The sequence below is a fragment of the Pyxicephalus adspersus genome, chromosome 7 (genome assembly GCF_032062135.1).
Source record: "Pyxicephalus adspersus chromosome 7, UCB_Pads_2.0, whole genome shotgun sequence".
Lineage (NCBI taxonomy): Eukaryota > Metazoa > Chordata > Amphibia > Anura > Pyxicephalidae > Pyxicephalus > Pyxicephalus adspersus.
The window spans coordinates 15,771,019-15,794,801 of record NC_092864.1 but is presented as its reverse complement, the minus strand read 5'-3'; the positions used below and the strand labels follow the sequence as shown (position 1 = coordinate 15,794,801).

The 23,783-nt window shown below is 40.9% G+C and overlaps 1 protein-coding gene across 1 annotated transcript; it reads left to right on the top strand.

Moving 5' to 3' along the window:
• The first annotated feature begins 1,130 nt into the window (after nucleotides 1-1,130).
• Nucleotides 1,131-19,715, top strand: TRAP1 (TNF receptor associated protein 1). The gene is made up of 18 exons (XM_072417605.1): nucleotides 1,131-1,273; nucleotides 5,498-5,668; nucleotides 7,633-7,715; nucleotides 8,575-8,715; nucleotides 9,094-9,165; nucleotides 9,285-9,445; nucleotides 10,157-10,266; nucleotides 10,556-10,629; nucleotides 12,045-12,200; nucleotides 12,323-12,443; nucleotides 12,673-12,742; nucleotides 15,225-15,372; nucleotides 16,193-16,378; nucleotides 16,480-16,615; nucleotides 16,716-16,801; nucleotides 17,409-17,554; nucleotides 18,755-18,827; nucleotides 19,046-19,715. Exons 1-18 carry the CDS (start codon nucleotides 1,180-1,182, stop codon nucleotides 19,145-19,147), a joined length of 2,130 nt encoding a protein of 709 aa, XP_072273706.1. The 5' UTR covers nucleotides 1,131-1,179; the 3' UTR covers nucleotides 19,148-19,715.
• Nucleotides 19,716-23,783: the final 4,068 nt, after the last annotated feature.

The following is a 23,783-nucleotide window of genomic DNA, read 5'->3' as shown; positions in this document are numbered from 1 at the left end:
TAGCCAGTATTCGAGTCGGGCCTAATGCCCACCTAATTATTTATTATTGGATCCGGCCTAATTGAATTGTCGTGTTATCGCGAGTTCCCCGATATCATCGAGTTCCCGCACAGTAACCCCAATTACTATGCCTAAAGAGCAGAAGCAACACGCAGCTACCAGTCTCCGGAAGGTTGACCTCGAACGTTGTGTCTTCAACCTCGAATGGACTGGAGAACTATTCTTCGCCCAACGCGGCAACAAAGCCCTGTGTTAGTGTTCAACGACACCAACAGCACTTTCAAGCGGTTGAATCTCAAGGGGCATTTTGATCCCATGCACGCGCACACATACAGATACTACACCGCTGATGAGCGGAAGACTGAGGCTGCTCCCTTGCAGTCACGGTTGGAAAAAACCTTTCCTTGGACACCTTGTTTCTTCTGGCCTAGTGTGCCTTCTTGACCTCCTGAAATGGCCTAGTAGTCCAAAAAGATTGCCGAGCCCTGGCCTAAGCAATTGAGAATGAATGGGAGCGCAAAGCTTCTGCGCATACCCAAGCATCTGAGGCATGCGCAGAAGTAGCTCTTTTGTCAAAAGGAAAAAGAAATTGCCGATCTCACGCATGTGCAGTGAGATTGGCAAGTTTTTTTTCCAACCTACATCACCCAATCACCTAGGTCAGGTGACATAGGAAGAAGAACCAGGAAGAAGAGGCGAAGATGGCGGTGCCCGGAGCGTTGGCTCAGAGATGGATGCCGGGACCAGATGGAAGACACCTCCGTACAGACTGGCTGCGCTGCGGGATTGAAGGTATGTGGATTTTTTTTGTCAGTGTTTTTCAGTTTACTTTCTCTTTAAGGGGTCCTAAATCTCCCTAATGGGGACACAGCAATAAATTCTTAATTTCTCCACACATTAGATATTGTGAGGTTGCCTATATTACACTGGGTCTCCAATCTGTTTAATTCTTGTCACACCCAGCAATTTCATAGCAAGTCAGGTTTTATTGTGATTACAATGCATAGTATGTTGGTTACATAACAGCAGCCTTATAATGGGGCAGACAGTGAGCAGGGTACATGTTGTCCTCTGCAGTTCCCCTCCACCACCCCAATGACATTGCCACAGCTGGTAAATCATCACTGCGCCGGCGTCGCGCACAATACACGTCAGTCACGTGACAGGCACAGAAGCAACATGGCGGCTGCTGCTTTGCTGAGAGGAAACCTAAGCCGGGCATTGAGAGCCTGGGGCCGGCCTGTGCCCCTCGCCTCGGGGCGGAGCCCTAGCGGTAAGTCTCCTGACGTCACGACCTTCTCTGTTATGACGTCATATATATAGTTTTTACGAAGGGGAGCCGGGTTGTGACACCCACGTGGTGTCCATGGTCTGTCATCTAAGTGTCCTCCATGGTGTGCTGTGTGTCAGAGACACAATGACAGGCTGGGGGTTGTAGTTCTACAGGCTCCAGCTAGGACTGGGTATTTATATTGACCTTGGGGGGTTTAATGATAAGGTAAGCAGGGAGAAGCCCTCTCTGTGAGTCTCGCTCCTGTTGCTGCAGGTGTCAGTGCTCTCATTCTAACAGGTTTACAAAGTCACAAAGCAATGACAACGGCCTAAGGTGAAGGTCACACATAGCGCCCCCCAGTGTCAGGGTTGTTTTAATGGCCGGTCACCAGCCACTGCCCCCATTTATTCCCTATGGACAGCATAAAGCATGGGGCCATGATGAAGAATCGGTTACCATGACACCTCCTCAGCCTGCTGTTTTATAGTCATGTGACTGTTATTTTCCGTTTTCATTGGATGGTAGAAATCAGGATTTGTAGTCTGAGCTTATCAGAAATATGATAATGGCTGTATGATGGACAGCGCCCGCAGCTCACCTGTGTGTATACCAGCCCCATGTGTACCCCACAACCAGTGAACTTCTGTGCCCGTATATTATCCTAGCCAATCAGAAATATGATAATGGCGGTATGATGGACAGAGCCAGCGGCCTCATGTGTAGCCCACAACCAATGACCTCAGTGTAACTTCTGTGCCCGTTTGTTATCCTAGCCAATCAGAAATATGATAATGGCGGTATGATGGACAGAGCCCGCAGCTCACCTGTGTACATACAGGCCCCATGTGTACCCCACAACCAATGACCTCCGTGTATCATCTGTGGCCGTTTGTTATCCTAGCTAATCAGGAGGGCTGCTGAACCTAGGAAAAGGGTGGGTGGAGATTTTGGCACAAGGAGAGAAGTTGTGGTTAAGATTTGTGACCCCCAGGGCTGGTTCATCCGATCTCCTTGTATATTATTATTATTAATAATAAACAGGATTTATATAGCACCAACATATTATGTAGTGCTGTACATTAAATAGGGGTTGCAGATTACAGACAGTGACACAGGAGGAGGAGAGGACCCTGCCCTGAAGAGCTTACAATCTAGGAGAAATGATACCTGGCGCTCTCATGTGCCACTTTTGCCTTGGTACTACGGGTCTCAGCATGCCTTGCCATACACAGCCGGCTATATATTGGATTCCAGATGTTTGCAGCATGCTGTGCTACCTGATATCAGCTGGCTGACCTACTACAGTACAGAGATTGCAGCATGACTCCATGGCTGGGATTTGTGTTTGTATATCAATGGGAGTTCAGGTACCCTCATAACCGTTGTACAGAGATCAATGCTGTCCAGAGCAGCAATAGGAATTTTCTGCCCAGAATATTTTATAAAGAAGATTACATTTGGGCTTGAAAGTAAAAATCATGACCAGGCTGGGGCTTTTAGGGACAGGTGATGTCCCTGCTGCAATAAAATAAACTTACCTGATTGTTTGAAGTTGTTTTATTTACACTTATTGTCACCTGTTATCGCTCCATCAAGGGCACCATACCGTCCTCCAGTCCTTTTCTGGCTGGAATGACTCCTGTGAATAGGTGTGTGAGATCATTCTGTCCCGGCCCCGGGTAATGCTGGGACACTGTTATGTTTTATAATACAGAGACATCGTCTGCCACTTTTACAATAAAAGCCCTGCCTGCTGCTGATTTTTGAATGCGGAACTTGATTATTATTTGGGGTTTCTCTATCACTTTTTTTTTATCCCCACTAAAGGGGTTTGAATCTCCATTGTGCCTGTAATAAAGTGGGTTTTACTACTTTTACACAATTACTTTAATAATTTTTAGATTTTATTTAATTAGGGAACCATAGTAACATTACATTGCTGTGTCAGGTATTGGTAAAGATGCCATTTTATGCAAATTGCTCCAACTTGAAACTGAGCCAATTTGCATGTGATTTGCATGAAAGTTAAGTTTATTGGATCTTACGGATCGCCTCTAATTATTAAGAATTAATTTGACCTATTTATTTTTAACCCTTTCCAACTCTACTTGGATTAATTCCAGCTGCCACTGGGCAGTTTGTAAGGAACAAGAATGTAAAGTAGTAATGGCAGACAGGTCAGTCTGGTGCTCAGTGTTTAATAAAAGAGATCGAGTTGCAGGTTGGTAATGTTATTTTTATCTTAACATGTTAAATGTGAATTGTAAAAGTGTGCGTACATTGGATAGGCAGACATTTGTCCCGTTAGGTATTTGATCTGTACATATTGCTTCACTGGGCATGCTGACCCCACCAGTCGGGACAAGGTCAGAGAGTTACAACATCTATCGTGTGAGCTACCTTCAGTATACTATTTGTTGTGGAGCTTTCATTATTGCGGCCTATCTGTAGTTAAAGTGGGACTGAGCCTAAAGTTTAAAGGTTTGCAACGTTATATGCAATATCTAAAAATGTTAATTGTGCCCTAATATGAAAGTTGTTCCCCATTGTATGGATTGCTTAGGCACCCCTGATCATTAGCCTGTTGCTGTATATCTGCATCCTCATTTCACGTCCTAGTAGTTTTGGTGATGTCAGTACAGTGCTGCTAATTGTTCAGTGTTCTCCCCAGACCCTTTTAGCCAGGCGCACCACCCGGCACTTTTCAGTAACCACCGCCTGTCTCTGGGTGATTACTGAAGAGTTTGGTCACAATACAGGGGGGTGCCACCCACCTACAATTTCTTCCCACCCAGCTTAAAACAAATACTGTGTTGAAAACTGTCGTTGCCGTCTTTGCTGGAGGCTTTGATATGAGGAAGCAAATCTCTGCCTTCACCAAGATGGCCACAACAAACAGAGATGCGATGCAGATCATAGTAAGGTATATTAGTAATTGGGGAAAGGTCATCTCCAAAGAGAGAACATGCAATACTGACAATAGTCATCTGCCCTCTGATGTCTTTTTTTGGGCACAGCTTCTAGAATTCAGTTCCTGTTTAAAATGCTTGTAGTTCTTGGCACTGATACCTTGGCAGCTCTTATTTGTAAATGGCAACTTGAGTCATGTTTGGTCCCACCTCTAAAAACAAATCCGCAAACTGCAGAAATGCCGGCCAGTTATCCTCTCCTACATTTGTAGGTGGACGTTAAAGCAGAACTGAACCCACGATACTCATCTGTCCCTGTTCCCTTGCAGGGCGCCACCTTTCTTCTCTTTCTGTAGACAATCTTTATTCATTCCCGGCATGAGCAGGGGAAGCCGGGATTACCAGGTATCCAGGCAACTAAAGCTGCGCATGCGCATGTCAGTTTTTTGACATTTACTTAGAGTGATCAACAGGCAGGAGGGATTATTGCAGAAGGAACATCACCTGTATCTTTCTGCAGTAATGACAGGTGTGATGGTGGATTCTTAGTTCAGTTCCCCTTTAATGCAATCTCTATGAACAGTTTTGCTTTTGGAATATTTAACAATAACTAAATAGAGGAATCTCAGTTTCTTGGAGGAGATGCTTCTGCAGATATCTTTATAATGTAGGCATGACAAAATAAAGGGTTAACAAATCTCAGATTTGGTAACCCTCTTATCATCAGAGATTGTTTGACCCGCTGCCTAAGCTTTTAGTTTGGCTGTTTTGTGTTGGCTTTGATATATCCAATGAGTCAATACCCTGGAACAAATATACTGCTTGTTCCAGATGAAGCAAGGATTAGAACGTCAGCCCCGACCCTGCAACTTTACAAATAAATTACAAGTGACAGCCCTCATCAGTTTGCCTTAATAGGCTGACTCAAACATAGCAAAGCTATGACCACGATTAAAAAAAACAACACACTTGTATAGTTTTGTTTATTCTCGTCCTTCATTCACTTTTTGCCAGTTAATATGGTGGATAGTAGCCCTCCTGCAATATGCCTTAGGATGAGGTGTTCTGTAGTCGACAGAGAAAACTTGACAGTGCAGACAACAATGAGATTTATGAGCAGGCAGAAAACACAGGATGTTTTAGTTTACTTTTACTTTTTAAACATTTGGAAATGTACTGAATATGCTTTATTTGCACAGAAATACACTTTATTGGCATATTGAAGTGATTGCTACAAGTCAAACAAGTGAAATTTACCATCATGAATGTGATATTGGGCATAAAATAAAATGAGCAACTGTTTGATTTCTCCCAGGTTTTATCCGCCGATGCCAGCTATCTTCCTGGCATTCTTTGACCTCCTCCAGAAACAGCCTTTGTTCCCTCAGTGCCACAGCCTGCCGAAGATACAGCACACAGACTGCAGAGACCAAGGAAGAGGAACCAGTGCTACATACCATCATTTCTGACACTGAAAGTGTGCAAGGTGAGGAGACAAATAACTAAATGTATGCTAAATGATTGCTGTGAATAGCAAAGGTGTCACACATAAGGATGATAGTAGAGCTTGGGCTAAGGCTGTGTACACACGTGCAATAATTGTCGTTGGAAAGTATCTTTCACAATGTTTTCACAATAAAAGACTGCAGGATGCATGAATGAGTGCTATACTTACAGCACCATTCTGCTCTATGAAGAAGGGAGAGGAGAGCGATGGAGTGGCACCCAGTTGTGCTCTCTCCCCTTCACTTTCATTACGTTCGTTCGTGGGTCAGACATGTTGAATCAATGAATGATAAATGACTAGCGCTGTTCACATGGCAGATTCTCGGCAGATATCAATCCTGAGGTGATTATCGGATGAGAATCCTTTGACGTCTGTTTGTAGTCTTAGTGTCCCCAGTATTGGTGGCTGCTGTTCTCCTTTCTTGAATATGGCTAGCAGTTGTGTAACTCCTCCCTGGCATTTCCTATGTGCGGTGCTCATTACCAGACTGATGAGACTCCCAGTCTGTACCTACCCATTCATGCCTGCATGACTTGATTGATAGTTGTGCATATGTGGCTCTGTGAGTAGTGACATAGTATTAAAGAAAGCTCAGTGTAGCCACCAACTCAGTCTTGTCCACTGCCTGCCCACCTCTCTTTCTAATAGCCCATTGAATTATGGAAAATGGCGTACACTGAGGAGCTGCAGTCAGCAAATCAAGCAGTTTCAACCACCATAGTGATCCCTACTCCCAGCAACAGAGTATATCTACATTTTGCTATTACTATTGATGTTGTTAAAATAGGGAAGAGAGCTTTAGAGAAATGTGACCTAAAGTTTAACTTTAAAACAAATGGAATGCAAAGTATTAGCAAATTTCTATTTATTGCTGCCCATACACTATAACAAGGTCAATCTTAAACTTAGCACTTCCTAAATCGATTTACATTTCTTTTTTGTCTAATCGATTCAAAATAATACTTATAAAACTGACCTGGTGAGCAAGGCAAACCATACTCTTTCCCCCTCCACAATCACAATTTTAAAACTAATATGATTAATAATTGTTGAACCTTTTAATATATTTTCATTATTTAAAAGACTCCAGCATTCCCACAGTACTTCTTAGTTACTGAGTTTAATGCCGGTAAACTACTCCTCCTGGCATACTACAATCTTTTTGCTTCCAAGCTGTCAGAATAGGCAGATTTTCCTCTCGAAAATAGGCGGTGCTGAAAAGAACACACTGCCTTAGTCCATTTAGACTGTACATCAGATGTGTCACCTTCAAATGGAACAGTGGGCCAAGCTAAGTGATAGATCTTCAGGGGAGCCCCATTATATTTGAGGGCTGCACCAAGCACTTCGATCATTCCCATCATTGTAACAGCCATGATTTCAACATGTTGTACCAGAGAAACAAAGTACTAAGCAGCAGAATTACATGTTGGAGTGTGTACTGGAGAGGGGAACAGCTTTCCACTATATAATATTGTTTCAGGTATAGGAAACCATTGCTCTTTACTTGATCTCTCCAGCTGTTTACGCCACCTAAGGCTGATGCCACATGGGCGCCTCTGCTGCTGATGACACATTGCTAGCGACAGAGTCACATGGGAGAGAATTTCTGAATATCTCTGTGGAATCGCTGCCTCCCTGGCCCCAAACGCTGCTGAATCTTTCTTGAGGGAACACAATCTTGCTGGCCTGGCTAGCTTGGGAGTGATTCCATAGAGATGACAAGTGCTTTACTAGTGTCAAAATTTCCTGTTTGAAGAATGTAAAAGGGCTGTCAAATGTGCCGTGGTTTTGGGAAGGGTAGGACGTGTAAAAAGATGTCATGTCTCCTTGTGGAGGAAGTTACTTCCTTTCCAGAGAGGTATTCCCATTAACTTTCTGTTGTACTTTATAGTGTAATATAGTTGTTTAAAAAAAACTTTTTTGTGTTTACTCTTTTACAGGTTCTGCCTCTAAACATGAGTTTCAGGCTGAGACTAAAAAACTTTTGGACATTGTTGCACGCTCATTATACTCAGAAAAAGAGGTACAAATTGTCAGCTCTACTTACCCTAAGTAAATAAAGCCACTATAAAGAACACCTCAAAAAATATACTAACATTTTGGGATGAGTTGGGCAAAATATTTCCTTGTTCATATGATTCTCAACAGATACCAAGCTCAATCTACTCTATGAAAATTCTCAAGGTGCAGAGTATAGAGCTACATTCTGGAGAGGGGTGCCCCACAAATTAGGGCTTGGGTTAATGCCCCTGGTCACTATAAATTTGACCAATAACTATTATTTTCTTTAAAAAAAAGTGATTTTTTTTTTCTCTTTTGTTGTTTTTTGTCTGAAATATTTAATAGTATTGAATACAGGGTACATGCATTACACTTTCTCTGATAGGAAAACCAAACACTGAATGTAAAAGTTGAAGTACCATCATACAACCAACTAAACCTGATTCTTGTAGAAAAAGGAAGGTGTGTGACTCCTTCTGGAGGCTGTATATACTGATTTGTCTGCTATTTAGGTCAGTGTCACAGGACAGCCTTGAAAGCCTGCAGTATTGATAGCCCCATGTATCCTGCAGGAAGACCCGTACCAGTGGTAGGCATTAGAGGCTAATTAACAAAGGAGTAATGCAAGTAGTGACTATTGCTCTTTTTAACTAAATCAGTCTCTTGCATTACCATTATGTTTCCATAGAAGCAGACTGCAGCAAGCTGTCTTTCATTCCAGCTTGCTCCAACAACAGGGAAAGTGCAACTGATTGATGTGGACATAACTTGCACTCGCATACCTCTTATATGAGATATTTTGTTAAAATGAATGATAGAACAATCAAATAAAACTAATACAATTAGAATTTCTGTTTATAATTTGGCTTTTCCTTTGGCAGGTCTTTATTCGGGAGCTGATCTCAAATGCCAGTGATGCTCTTGAAAAACTCCGTCACAAGCTCCTGTCCCAGGGCAATGCCTTTCCAGAGATGGAGATTCACCTACAGACAGATAGTGATAAAGGGACCATCACTATCCAGGTATGAGGTATTGGGTGACAAATCCACAGCGTTACAGTTACCTATGGTAGGGCTGTTATATCGATGCACAGTGTGTCAGTAATAAAAACTTTGAATTTCTACTAGCAGCCTTTCACCCACTGTTCGTAACTGGCATAATTTAAAGAACAAAAAATTCTTTGAATGACTATTGGTGGGAACCGCAGCTATACGCCCCTCACTTAAGAGGATGAACATTAGACAAAAAATCGTGTTTCCTAATTCCTTGGAGAGGGTGGGTGTGGGGGGTTACCCACCCAGCTTAGGTTTAGCTTTTTGTAATAGACATTAGGCCATCCTAACAGGTAAGTTTAATACAATGTATATGTCATTTGTCATAAATCTGACTTTGTTCTGCAGGATACTGGAGTGGGGATGACACAGGAGGAGCTGGTCTCCAACCTAGGAACCATTGCTCGATCTGGATCAAAGGTAAGGGCTCACTTGAAAGTAAAGATATGTATATGATATGTATGTATAAATGTATATGCTGATAATTATAACACAATATGTATAATAAATGTACTGCACTCAACTAATTTTTCTTATAGGCCTTTTTAGAAGCTCTGCAGAATCAAGCTGACAGTTCTGGGAAGATAATTGGCCAGTTCGGTGTTGGTTTCTATTCCGCGTTCATGGTTGCAGATAAGGTTGTCGTTTACTCACAGTCCTCAGAGCCTGAAAGTGCTGGGTATTGCTGGACATCTGATGGGTGAGTGAAGGATGTTTAACTACTCCACAAAAAGAATTACACACCACTTTTCCTTTATATCCAGCACAGCTTACATGGAGTGTCAGTGGTTGAAATGGCAGATCCTATAGTTTAGGTTACCAGCAGGATAGACATTAAGCAAGCAGACGGATATTACTCCTTTTTTTTTGGGGGGGGGGTGGCTGTACTCTTAGTATGTGAGACCTTAAGTTTAAGTTAGTGTCCTAGGAGGTAGGACAGCTTTAGCTTGCAGGTTTTTAATTTACACTGCTTTAAATAGTGACGGTAGGTGCCATAGTAATAGTATACTTTCAGCAGTGAGCTATATATATAAATTGTACATTTTTAATCATTTTTCTTCCATAACACATTGTTTTAAACAAAACTTTAGTCAAACAGCTAAAGATACAATTAATGTCTGCAGGTTGATTTGGTCAATTTGAGTTTGTGTGGAGACAGATTTATCATTTCCACACTACACTGTACACTGCACGGCCTGGAAGATGACCCCTGTATTTCATGCTCCTAGATTTGTGTATCATCCGCTTATTATATATTTTATCAGGGATAATTCTGACTGATTGTTAAAAAGTCTGAGATTACATTACTTGTAATCAAGGATTGATAATAGAAGTTCATCACTCTTTACGTCAGTCAGTCTATAATTGCTTTGTTTTAGATTGATGCTCATGGTTGCTTCTTTATCCACAGGTCTGGTGTTTTTGAGCTGGCTGAGGCCAGTGGAGTGAGACCAGGAACAAAAGTCGTCATCCATCTGAAGGATGAATGTAAGGAGTTTGCCACTGAGGACAGAGTGAAAGGTAGGAATTTTAGCTTATGAAAAGGCAAAGGGCATCACTGTAACCCAGCTTTCCGTGCCAATTCCTACACAGGTGTTTATAGACTTTTGGTCTAATCCACCAATCCCTAATATTTGGAGATTGTTACTGATTAATGTGCCAATGTGATAAAACTATGAGGTCAGTTGTATACTGAAGTATAAACTGTATTATAACAGAGAAAGCTCAATTACTTGTTTGAATAGGAATGTAAATGAAATGCACTGCTGATTCATGTAGATAAGTTTATTTTTCTTCTGTAACATTTCAGAGGTGGTCACAAAGTACAGCAACTTTGTCAGCTTCCCCCTTTACCTGAATGGAAAGAGGATCAATACCTTACAGGTAAGATGTGAAAAGTGATAACACAGTTCTTCTATCTCTCCTTAAAGAATATTTAAACCTCAGAACAAAAATGCAATGTATCTGAGCTTACCAGCCTTTAGATGCAGTGGCAGCATCCTTTTTAAGAATATTTTTAAAAAGTACAGAAGATACCAGATTATTTTGCCTTTACTTCTGTAAACTCCCAACACCCCAAGGCTTAAGGTTAGGAGATTGAGATGTGTCTAGCCTGAAGGATAACCATTGCTCCTTCAAAAGATACAATAGTTCGAGTATAGCCACCCTTGAAGGGTTACCAGGTAAAAATAAACCATGCAACCACCGTATCGGGGACTGGTAATACGTATTATATGTAATTTTTACATACACCTAAAGTTGAGGTTGCTAAGTTAAGGAACCCTGGCAGAGAGAGAGAGAATCTTAGTCCATCCCATCACCAAAGCTTTTACATGTTGAACTGTTTGACATTTTAGCCAAGCTGCTTGTATTACCTACCTACATTTTTTGTAAATGTTTGAGTCTTCTAATTCAGTAATTGTTACCTTCCCTTATCAAGTAGATTCCTTTACATTCTGTGGATCTAATTTTCCTATAATAAATCTTTGTAACAGTAGCATGGGACTCTTTACTATTTGATAATACCAATTACTCTGTTATATCAGGCCAATTAAAATGTCCTAAAAGTCCTGCTTTTTTTTTTTTTTGGATAAGTGTTAGAACTTTTTTGTTTCCTCTGTCCTTGTTAGGGAAATTTAAGATTCTGAGTTGTTACAAGCTGATCTTGTTAGTAACATTCTTTCTGTTCCTGGGTGACCACACTCACTCCTTGATCTAGATAACAATGTAGCGTGCATGGGAACTTGCAAAACAGTTTTTTTAGGGATTTAGTAAAGTACATTGTTGGGGTTTACATACACTTCCTTAGGCTTCCTTAAATGCAGAGAACAGTGCCATACATTAACCATTTGTTTGCTAGTGTGGAATGTCACACCTCCGTATGGGGTATGTAGAAAAGCTTGTATAGTTCCTATGTGTAGGGCAACCTTGTGGTAGAATATTTAACTCTATTGCCAACTTCAAGATGCTGTCTCTAAGTATAAAGGAAGGGTAGGGGGCTGAGATTTAGTCACTTAGATAGCAAAGTGTTTATTAGATGCCTATTCTTGCACTAGGCTAGGTTTTGGTAATAGAGTAAATATGTTCTAAGTGAGGAAATCTCACATAAACATAGGTTGTTGCACATGTAGCACGGCAAAAGTTATGTGGCTGGAACATAAACGACTAAAGCTTTAGACATGCAAAAGGAAGCCACAACAGTTAAATTTCAGCTTTTATTACATTTTTATTGTGAGCTTCTGAATTGTACTTCAGTCTCCTTTTTCCTGCTTTTCAATGTTTGATGCCTCTGTCTTCAGGCTTTGTGGATGATGGATCCCAAGGAGATCGGAGAATTTCAGCACGAGGAATTCTACCGTTTTATTGCCCAAGCTTATGACAAACCACGCTACACTCTTCACTACAAGGCTGACGCTCCTCTCAATATCCGCAGCATTTTCTACGTTCCAGAGATGGTGAGTTTTGTCACAGCTTCTAAATAGATTGTGCGTATAAGCAGAAATGCATTTCTTCCATAGGTTTTGATGTGATCTTGCTTTTGTTGCATTGTGATGAATTTCTTTCTTTGTTCAAACAGAAACCCTCCATGTTTGATGTAAGTAGGGAGCTGGGATCAAGCCTGGCTCTGTACAGCAGGAAAGTTCTCATCCAGACCAAAGCCACAGACATTCTACCTAAGTGGCTGCGTTTCTTGCGGGGTGAGCAATTTATGTATAACTACATCAGTCTTCAGCAACTACATAATGCTGAATTCTGAATATTAAAACAAAAAAAAAATACAATGATTAAATGGCTCTCATGTATGTATTGCATCTGTATGTTCAGTTGTTTGCCCAGAGTTCTGCTTTAAGAATATTTGGCTTGAATTTAGTGACCTGATACCTTGACTCATCTCACTATATGATATATTCTCATTATTGTATGTAGGTGTCGTGGACAGTGAGGATATTCCTCTCAATCTTAGCCGGGAACTGCTGCAGGAGAGTGCTCTAATTAGGTAAGCTGAGAAATATTACTTGCTTTAAGAAAGTTTATTCTTTGTGTGGGATTGCCTATAGCAATGGGTCAGAAGAGCACCAAACAAACAAAAGAAATGGCTTGGCTGAGCAACTATATACCTTTACTGAGATAGTCCTTTGCTGACTAACAGTAAAGCAGTTTAAAGCTTAACCAATACAAGGTAGTCTTTAGATAACTAAACAAGCATGTTCCACTCATATGTAATCGTTGCTTTAGCAAGGCAAAGCTCTGTTCCCTCACAGCCCCGGGAACTAACTGAACTCCCTTCTGTATAATTACCTCCTCTTAAATTTCACCTGAGTGCAGGTGTACATATCCCAATGAGGATTGGCCAAGGAACCCCCCCTTCACTTTCCTTGGCCGGCTCCAGGGCCCTAAAGAACCAGATTGTTTCTCTTAAAACCTCTACAAATAACTGACCACTCTGCTTCCCTGGAGCCTTTAATACAGGTAATACCACAGTCTGGGTGCTACATATACCCCATCCCAGACCTTTTCTGGCAGGCACTGCAAGACCCTTTCACACTTGCTTCTTTTCAGTACCTTCACTTACACTAATTTTACTGGTCAGTTTCTGCCTACCAAAATTTCAATGTTATTGTCTCCACAAGGTTATCTCTGTTCTTTCATATTGTATAGAGTTCATATTGTTTTATATTCCTATAGTAACCATTTTTGGTACTAAAGTGTCTGGATCATATAATCTTCAATACTCCATGAGTCTAAATTGTGAATTTTGAAAATCTTGGGTCTCTGCTTTAATTAACACTGGGAACTAGCAGTGACCAATGTACAGCGCTGCGTAATATGTTGGTGCTATATAAATCCTGTTTAACATCAGTAAGACAGGAAAATAATAGTGCAATGCTAGCTATCTCCCCAAATTCCCACAACTTGTCTATGTATAAGCAAAGTTAACGACGTACACTGATTGATTGATCAAGACAGGTTTGCTATCTCCCTGATATTGATCGTTTACCTGAATTATTATTGTGCACCCATCGACCTATACATCTGACATTCAACCATGAGTGCTCTTTAACCTCCCAACCGCTAACCCCGTACTTTTTCGTGCAAAAATTTTTTGCAACGATCGATAACCCCGTACTTTTTCGCCTATATTAAAATCCCACTTACCTGGTCCCGCTGTGCTCATCCAGCGTCGGGTCCGTGTTCCAGCGTCGGGTCTGTGTTCCAGCGTCGTCCTCCAGCGTCGGGTGCCGTCTCCTATACCAGCGGGACCGGTAAGATGCCGGCCGCCGGACCACAAGATGCCGGCCGGCTTCTTACCTGGTCCCGCTGATCGTCCCACGTCCTTCTCGTTCCAGCGCCGGGTGATCTCTGAAACAAGAAGCCGGCCGGCGGAGAAAAAAACAGCCGGCCGGCTTCTTGTGCGTGCGTGATGACGTCGGCGCGTGTGCGGGAAATTCAAATTGAAACTCATTCATTCATTTTGTATTGGATTGAATTCAGGAGTTTGTATTCAATCTAATACAAAATGAATGAATGAGTTTCAATTAAAAATAAATACAAAGTATGTATTTTGAATTGGATTGGATACAGGAGTTTGTATTCAATCTAATACATAATGAGAGATTTTGTTCTCATTTTGTATTGGATTGAATTCAAAGTCCTGTATCCAATCCAATACAAAATAATAGAAAATATATTTATGTGGTTTTGTCTATAGGTATGTGACGGACACTAGGGAGGTGTTTTAGTAAAATATATTACTATACATTATACCGAATTATCGCATTTTCAGTATTGGATTGGATACAAAGTCCTGTATCCAATCCAATACAAAATAATAGAAAATATATTTATGTGGTTTTGTCTATAGGTATGTGACGTTGGACGGTTGGACACTAGGGAGGTGTTTTAGAAAAATATATTACTATACAATATACCGAATTATCGCATTTTCAGTATTTTTCATTTATTTATGTATTCTTGTTTAAGCTTTTTTTTTTACATGATTGTGTGTTTCAAACATTTTTTTATATTCATTATATCTACTAGACCCCTATTCGGACATATTTCTGTAAGTTACAGGTCTACAATTTAAAAAAAAAAATTTCATGAAAACCTGTAAGGCTTTTGGTACAGAAATCTAGACCTCAGTGTAACGCTCAGGTGGTTAACAATCATCAGCTAATAAGTGCTTCTTGCATTTATAATAACAACCATCTGTTATACTAAACGGCAGGAGAACTTTGGCTGGTGGTAGTTAAGGAAAGCTCTTGCCTGAATGTTGAGTACAAGCATTCCTGATCAATACATGGATCAATTGTTGATTGGGAATGCCTAATTTTTAACAGATTCTTATGTCTAATTAAAACATTTATTCTAATACATCTCCCCCTCTACTTCTACAGAACTGTGCATTAATATCAGATACTCAGATATCTATATTAGATAGTCTTTTTCATTTTTTTTTAATGCAATGCTTCTGTCAGGAAATTGCGTGATGTGCTACAGAAACGGCTGATCAAATTCTTCCTGGACCAGTGTAAGAAGGACCCTGAAAAATACAGCAAGTTCTTTGAGGATTACGGTCTCTTTATCCGGGAAGGAATTGTTACCACTGCCGAACAAGATGTGAAGGTGAGAATATAGTTCATTTATATTGAAAGACATGAGCATTATCTGTGCAATAAATATTTCCTTCAGTGGTCTGCTGTATATCTCTAATAGCGCAGTTCGAAATTCTTTAAAACAAAGCTTTTAAAAGCTTTTAAACAAAGCTTTTATAAGTGAACTTTGGAGGCTGTGATTATTGACAGACATTTAACACAAAACATTGCCTAGCTGTCATGCTCAATTTTATTAGTTCGCATGACTTAGCCAGAGCAAATATGCAGCCCAATATCGCTAATATATATCGCTATCAATAATATATATCGCTATCACACACGCATATAAACTTTTTTGCACTGTGAATTGTGTCAGATGTTATTGTCCCACTCCCCAGCCCTGCCTTACTACACTTAGTATTGCTTTGGATACTTCTTGCTCAGTTTAGGAAAAAGTTTTGGTGAAAAACTGATCAGAGCAGAATGGTTCATTAGGCAGCTCTGTCCTACCATCAGCTCATTGACCTAAGGATTGCAATAGGTGCAGGAAAGCTGCTCCATTAGCTTTTTCTGTACTGGCATGATCCACCCCATCAAACAATTACCAAGCATTTTCTTCCTTAGAATATTCAGCCACAGATGTCACTTCCTATCACCTTGGTACTGCTGAAGATTGTCCCATGGACATCTAATGTTTCCTAGAGTCATGCTTAGGTTGCCTTGTTGATGGCATGGCTTTAATTTACAACATCCTAAATCAAGTAAATGCTGTAAACAGTACCACTGTTGGAAAAGTTTAGTATAGTTGTACTCCCTAATAACTATTTAGTGACTTTATAATTTAATAACAGGAGGATATTGGCAAGCTGTTGCGGTTTGAGTCCTCAGCTCTGCCTTCAGGTCAGCAGACCAGCCTAACAGAATACTGCAGCCGTATGCAAGCAGGAACTCGCAACATCTACTACCTGTGTGCACCCAACCGACACCTTGCTGAGCACAGTCCATACTATGAAGCCATGAAAAAGAAACAGACAGAGGTAAGACTCTTCGAAGTTCTCACTTTATGTATCTTTGTTTCTTTATTTTCTAGGTGGCTTTAATTACTCTTATCTTACACTCTTTATTGTGCCTCCTCCAGGTTTTGTTCTGCTTTGAGCAGTTTGACGAACTGACTCTTCTGCATCTTAGAGAGTTTGACAAGAAGAAGCTCATCTCGGTGGAGACAGACATCGTGGTGGATCACTACAAGGAGGAGAAGTTTGAGGATAGCACAGGTATATTATCATTTTTGTAGTTTTAGACATAACCATCTATAAAAGCTAAGACCAGCAAGAGATATGTTCATCCTTGTAACCCCTTATGTTTGGTTTTCAGCTTCTGACAAACTGTCTGAAAAAGAAGCAGAGGATTTGATGGCTTGGATGAGGAATGGCTTGGGGACACGAGTGGCCAATATTAAGGTAAAGTAAATCCTTTTTAGAGTACTTTTTATAAAACAACTTGTACAGTTCTCCCTTGGTCCTCTTCTGGTGCAGCTACCACCATAACCAGTGTTGGCACCAGTGGTGTCAGAATTTAAAGGGTGCAATAACATCACCATTGACCAGTTTTTAGGTCTGGAAATCAGCTGCTAGGCACAAGAACTACATCATGGATGGAGTTCATGTGCTACCTTATATCCAGAAGCAAAAAGAATTTCAAATTGGCAGCCACGAAATAAACAGGAAAGAGAGGCGAAATTAAGGTGCTAACGGTGACAGGGTCTCTCGAAGTTATCCACCTTAGTCCTTACCTTTTGTTTTTGTTTAATATTACTACCATTCTTTGCACACATACACAGGGGCAGCTTTAGAGCTGGAGCATACTCTGTATATTTATGTGTTATCTGAGAAAGCTGATGAGCTTCTGTTGGCTTCTCATGCATCAAAAATGTATGCATATGGTGGATTTTGAAACCTGAACACCAGCAATTACAGAATCCATAACCTTGAGCAGATGTAGAATGAAAGCTATTAAACATAGTCAATCAATTCCACCCCTTGAAAAATAGCCCTGTTTTGTTTTCAGGTAACTCCACGTCTGGATACTCACCCGGCTATGATAACTGTACTGGAGATGGGGGCTGCGCGGCACTTCCTGCGCACTCAGCAGCTAGCCAAGACCAATGAGGAGCGAGCACAGCTCTTGCAGCCTACACTAGAGATAAACACCGGGTAAGCATTTCACTTGTAGTAATAAAAGGTGAGATTGATTTTTGCATAGCTAAAGGTTGCCTATGACTCTGATGCCACTTTCCTGTCCTCTGATAATATAAACCACTATTTTAAAATAAAACAAGGAACAATGTAAAGTGGCAATTATATCATGAAACACGGGTTATCAGAATCCCATTGACTGTAAATGTTATCTGTAAGCTTCAATATTCACCCTCACCCTTGTCTAACTGATCGATGGCATTGCAAAAAAATAACAAAACTTTTTACTTGCTTTAGGGTCATGTGATGCTCTAGTCCAAGTCTTTTTACAAGTCCAACTCTGTTTACAAGGTGGTAGCATTCTTCTTCATTGGACCGCATCATTGCCTAGATAATGTGGACACTTCCTACTGGCTGTTCAGTCCACTTAGTTTTCAGGGGAAGATTCTTCAGTGGTCACAGTAAAACTGGGGACCAGCCATCACATGCATGCAGTACCAGATAATCAGCCCTACCCCAACCTTGAAACAGCACCTAAATGGGACTTGAATGGGTAAATCTTAACAAAGTAAGCAAATTAAAACAAACAGGATAAGTTGGAGGTGTATAGAAGTGTTTAATGGGATCATTTGAGTTTAGCCCTTAACTGCAGCACACGCTTGACTTCCCTTCAATTCCCAACCTCCTGGTTAATTTATCAGGAACATGGGTCAAAGCTCACACAGTACTATGGATCTCTCTGTGTGACTGTGCTGATTGGCCAAGAACATGTTCCTTTATACCCACAAGTATCAGGTATTTACTGCACCTTCAATACTTATTAGAATACTGGGGCACAGGTCTTTATATATATATATATATATATATATATATATATATATATGAAATTTGCATTTTAAGAGCAGATTAGTATTGTCCTAGGAGCATACTGTTTAATACTTGTCGTAATAGCATTTAGTAGCATACCTTTGCCAACTCTTGTGAAATGCCAGTCCTTGGACAACTAATTAAAGTTGCTTAAAGCAAGGCTAACAAACCACAAATAGAGACAGCGACCTGTGAGACAACCTGATTGGGGTATCTGTAGGTCTCTCACAGATGCATACTAAACACAGCCAAGACTTCTATTCAAAACTAGTAGAAGTGTTCATAAAAGGCCAGTACAATGCACTATTATACCTCTATCCAGTCGCGTTAAAACATGTCATTGTTTTTCAGGCATCCTTTAATTAAGAAGTTAGAACAACTTAAAGACAAAGACCAGGATCTTGCCAAGTTACTTCTGGACCAGGTAGGTAACAGCTGTGAGTGGTTTGTAGACTGAAAGAAAGTATTTATAATTGATTGAAAAATAAAGTATGTTGTGGTAAATAATGTTATTATAACTTTGTGAATTGAGTTGACAACACAATGTGCAGCTTCCATCGTATTTGTCTCACAAGATCTGTCACAGCTTTACTTTAGTCCTTTTGTGCTATAATCTGAACCATCTCTGTTACCTCCATGCAGGTCTACGAGAATGCAATGATTGCAGCCGGACTTAATGATGACCCCAGACCCATGGTGGGACGCCTCAACGAGTTGTTAACAAAAGCATTGGAGAAGCACTGATCTGCCCTGTCCCCTATATCGTATCTTCTTTTAGTCCCCAGCGCCTGTTCCATTGCCCAGCCCACAAGATTTCTGGCTGTCAACTTGAAGAAGTCGCTGTTTTTTTTCACAGCCGCCATGTTTCCTATGGAAAGAGACTGTGCAGAAACACACAGTATGCTTATCACAGAGTGTCGGCTCATGCAGCTGTGCAGTAAGAATAATTGTCAAGAGCTGTGTGTGATATGCAGAGGATAACTGAGGTGTAATAATAAACCCAGTCACTGCAGATAGGTGATTGGTCTAAAGTAATCCTGTTCTGAAAGACACAAGGCTACCATTGCTGGCATTTCCTAAAAAGAGCCAGGCAATTAACAGTTAAAAAAAAAAGTACCGGTACCTTTGCTAAGCTAGAACAGGTTTCAGATCAGGACAAAGATTAGAAGTTCTGAGTCAGTGATTGTGAGACAGCATTTTCAGTGTCAGCGATGAGAGCCTCTTGTTTCTTTTGGGGCAGGTTCCCTTTAACGTGAACCATTGTCATAGATGTATCTGCAGTTACAATTCAATAATAAACAGTTTGTACAAATTTCTTATATTGTGTTTTACTTTATAAACAAAAGGAGTCCTGTCCAGCAACTAATACTCGCTGGAATAAATTTCATGTTTGCACTGCTCCAAAGGCTTGCAGAGTATTTACATTCAGTATTCAGTAAGTGTGGTGGGTTTATACCGTCAGTTCATTATGGTGGACGCATTTGGAGTTGGTTGTGAGGGTTTAATGATTAAAGCACAGCTTTACTGCTACTCACCTCATTCAGTCCTCTGTCCTTTATCCCCCCGTCTATCACTTTCTAAATTCCTCATTCTTCTTCTTGTGAGTTCATCTATGTATCATCCATAGATATATATGTGTGTATGTATGTGTGTGTATATTTTTATATATATATATATATATATATATATATATATATATATATATATTAGACTTTCTTCCCATTATGGTTTTTAGCTGCTGACTGGAATGTAAGAGCCCACATAGGGTCACAGATTTGTACTATATATTTCTACTATATCGTTTACATAAATTAGCCCCAATGTTGAGATATAAATAATCTGAACATATGCATTGTACAGTATATGCATATAAGATTTAGTAACTGTTTAATGCTCTGAACAGAGCATTAAGCAGTTGGGATGTAAAAGGACTTTGCTTCTATATCCCATAGTAAAGATTAATGCATTTAAAGAGATATTTGGATTCATCTTTTCCAAAATTAATTGTTTTTATGTCTATAGAAAGAGCTTGAATGATATCAGTAATCCTGTTCCAATGTCCTCTGTTTAGGCCCCAGCGAGGATATGTGTATATGTAAACACACACACATAGGTCACCTATATTCGCCCATTTTTCCTGGTTTTATGCAATGGTGATGTGCATCACAGCCAAATTTCTCTGCTATACACACCCGCAGGCTGTGATTGCATGTCGCAGCTCAGTTTTAGGGTAAGATAAGATGCATGTAAAAAGTGTGCTCCACCTGGCTGCAGGATACAGTTACTGCAACTTCTTAAAAATCACACTGATGAGGGTTGCATAAAATCCACCTGGGTGTTTCCAGAAGGGTTCATGTCACAATACATCATGCTTTTTTTTGTAAGAGGGGGAATAATCTTGCAATGTCCCTCTAGTAAACTGCCTTAATTTTTTTATGTAGCTTGGTGTAGAGGATGCAAGCAATGATAAAATAACGGCAGGCTGCCTGTTTAGGGGAATCTATCACTTTGCTTCAAATTGGCAATGAGATTGTTATTTTAGGAGATAATTCCTGGTATTGAGCTGCAAAAAATCATTCATCTTGCCTTGTGCTTTGCTGAAAACTCAGAAATATGCAACTGCCACTGCTGACCTCTTAAAGAAAAAAATATTTTGACTATCCCCTCGGTCCACCGTCATTAAAAAAAAGGGGAATCTTTACTTTATCAGTAAGAATATACAGGGACTTCAGAAAGAAGTCAGACCCCCTTCACTTTTTTTAATTGTGTTATGTTGCAGCCTGATGCTACAATTATGTAAATTATTTTTGTCCTCATTCTACACTCATAGGATGTGTGAACAGAATTTTAGACAACTTTGTAAATTTATTAAAAAATAAAGAAAATCAGAAATTGAATTCAAGGGCTTCCTATTTCTTTTGATCGCTGCTGAGATGTTTCTTGGGGCCCACCTGTGGTAAATGAAGTTTATGGGACGTGATTTGGAAAGGTGCCACCTCTCTATAAAAGACAATGTATTAGGGCAAATACCAAGTCATGAGGGGAAAGAAACGGCTTGCAGAGCTCAGGGACAGGAATGTTAAAAAGCTCAGATATGTGAAAGGCTACAAAAATGTTTTTCTTCCAATGAGGGTTCCCTGGAGCTCAGTGGTCTTCACAATTCTCAAATTGAAGAAGTTTGCTAAAAACAGGACCCTTCCAAGAACTGGTCACCCGGCCACACTGAGCAATGGAGGGAGAAGGGCCTTAGTGAGAGAGGTGACCAAGAACTCGATGGGAGCTCCAGAGATCCTGTATGGAGATGGGACTAAGGACAACCATGACTGCCACCCTCCGCTGATCACTAGATGAAAGCCTTTCCTCAGTATGAAACACATGAAAGCCTCCTTGGAGTTTGTAGGAGTTTGTAAAAAAAAAAAAAAGCATCTGAAAGAATTTCAGACTGTGAGGAACAAGATTCTCTGGTCTGATGAAAACAAGATTAAAATGTTTGTCCTCATTTCTAAACGTCATGTCTGGAGGAAAACAGGGACAACTCAGCGCCTGCTCAATATCACCCCAACAGTGAAGCATGGTGGGGGCAGCATCATACTGTGGGGTGTTTTTCAGCAGCAGAGACTGGCCACTCAGAGAATTCAGAGTGGAACGAAGTACAGAGATATCCTCAAAGAAAACCTGTTCCACACTGCTCATGACCTAAGACTTGACCAAAGGTTTGCCTTCTAACGTTACAATGACCCAAAACACACAGATTTCCTAATGTGGCCCGGGCTTGTATCCTATTAAAATTCTCTAAAAAAAAAAAAAACTTTAAATGACTCTTCTCTGATGGTCCCTATTCAACCTGACTGACAGGTGCAAAAGTTGGTGCATGTGTGAAAAAAAAAATTCTTGTGTACTGTATAGATTATTTATCCAATCATTGATTGGGGCTTCCATGCTACTTTGTATATGGGCCTGCTGGTAATGATAGAAATTATCATAGGTCCATATCCATTCACTGCAGGTGGTATGATCACACAATGTCATCCTACCTCTGTGTCTCTTTCAAGGATCTCACCCCCTTCCCATACTGTAACAGATCTAGATACAGGGGAACCTATAGATCAGTGTTTCTCAACCAGGGTTCCTGCAGAGGTTCCTTAAGCAATGAGCAAGGCCAGTTTAGGCGACACCAATGATCTTTTTGGCTATCTGTAAGAGTGACATTCTTCCCAATGGCCAGCAATGTAAGAGGAATTCTTACACTCCATCCACTAACATCTAATCCCCCCTCCACCCACCACCACCACCACAACACTCCACCATAACAACGTCATCCTCCCCTTTTTTCCTCTCCTATCCCCCACCCTAACACACCCACACCCTAACAAACCTGCCCACTTCCTTCCACTTTCCCACCCTAACACCCCCCTACACACATCCTCCCACTCTCCCATCCTAATGCCCTCACCCTCACACCCTCCTGCCCTACCTCCCCTCACCCTTCCACATTAACACCCAGGCCTTCCCCATTCACACCCTCTTTCCCCCACTCCCTTCCACTCTCCCACCCTATAACTCCCCCCCTCCATCCTAAAACCCCTGTCATACACACCCTCCCACTCTAAAAACCCCTCAAACACCCTTCCAATCTCCCACCTTAAACAGCCCCCCCCATCAATCCACTCTAAAACCCTTGAGCACCCACTGTCCCATCCTAACACTCCACCCTCCCAATCTCCCACCCTAAATCCCAAACTCCTCCACACCTTCCCACTCTTGACCCCCCCCCCGTCACTGTTTCACCCCCTTCCCCCAAACTCTCCCATCCTAAAACCCATACAGAGGTTTTTCCTAGGGACCCCTATGCAAAGGTTCTTGGCTCACCAGCCTACCACCTCTATGCCAGGGCCCCATGCCAGGGTATGTTAGCCAATCAGCACTTTTGTCTATGGTCCTCACTCGTAACATGAAATCTGATTGGTGGATATAGGTTACTGCTGTTTGCATGCTTTACCTTTCTGATATTGTAATGATAAAAGATAAGTACAACGTAAAATGAAGATGTAACCCAATACATAGTGCTGGCCGTTGCTATAAATATCTTTTATCTTTTATTTTGATATTTGATATGACACAACCTCAGCTCTCCCCAAATTCCATGTATCTCTGTAAATCAGGGCTGGAGGTACATGCCAGCCACATATAATGATAACAAATCATATTGTGTACATAGGAGGAGTCATTCCTACACTACACAACACTAACATAATATAATCCCTCATCAGACAACTCAGCGGCCATTTTGTTCGGCCGGATTACTATCAGTGTAGCGTCGCTAGGGGGCAGCATACTCGGTTGCTGAGGGGACGGATAGACGCTTGTTGCTGGTCTTGCG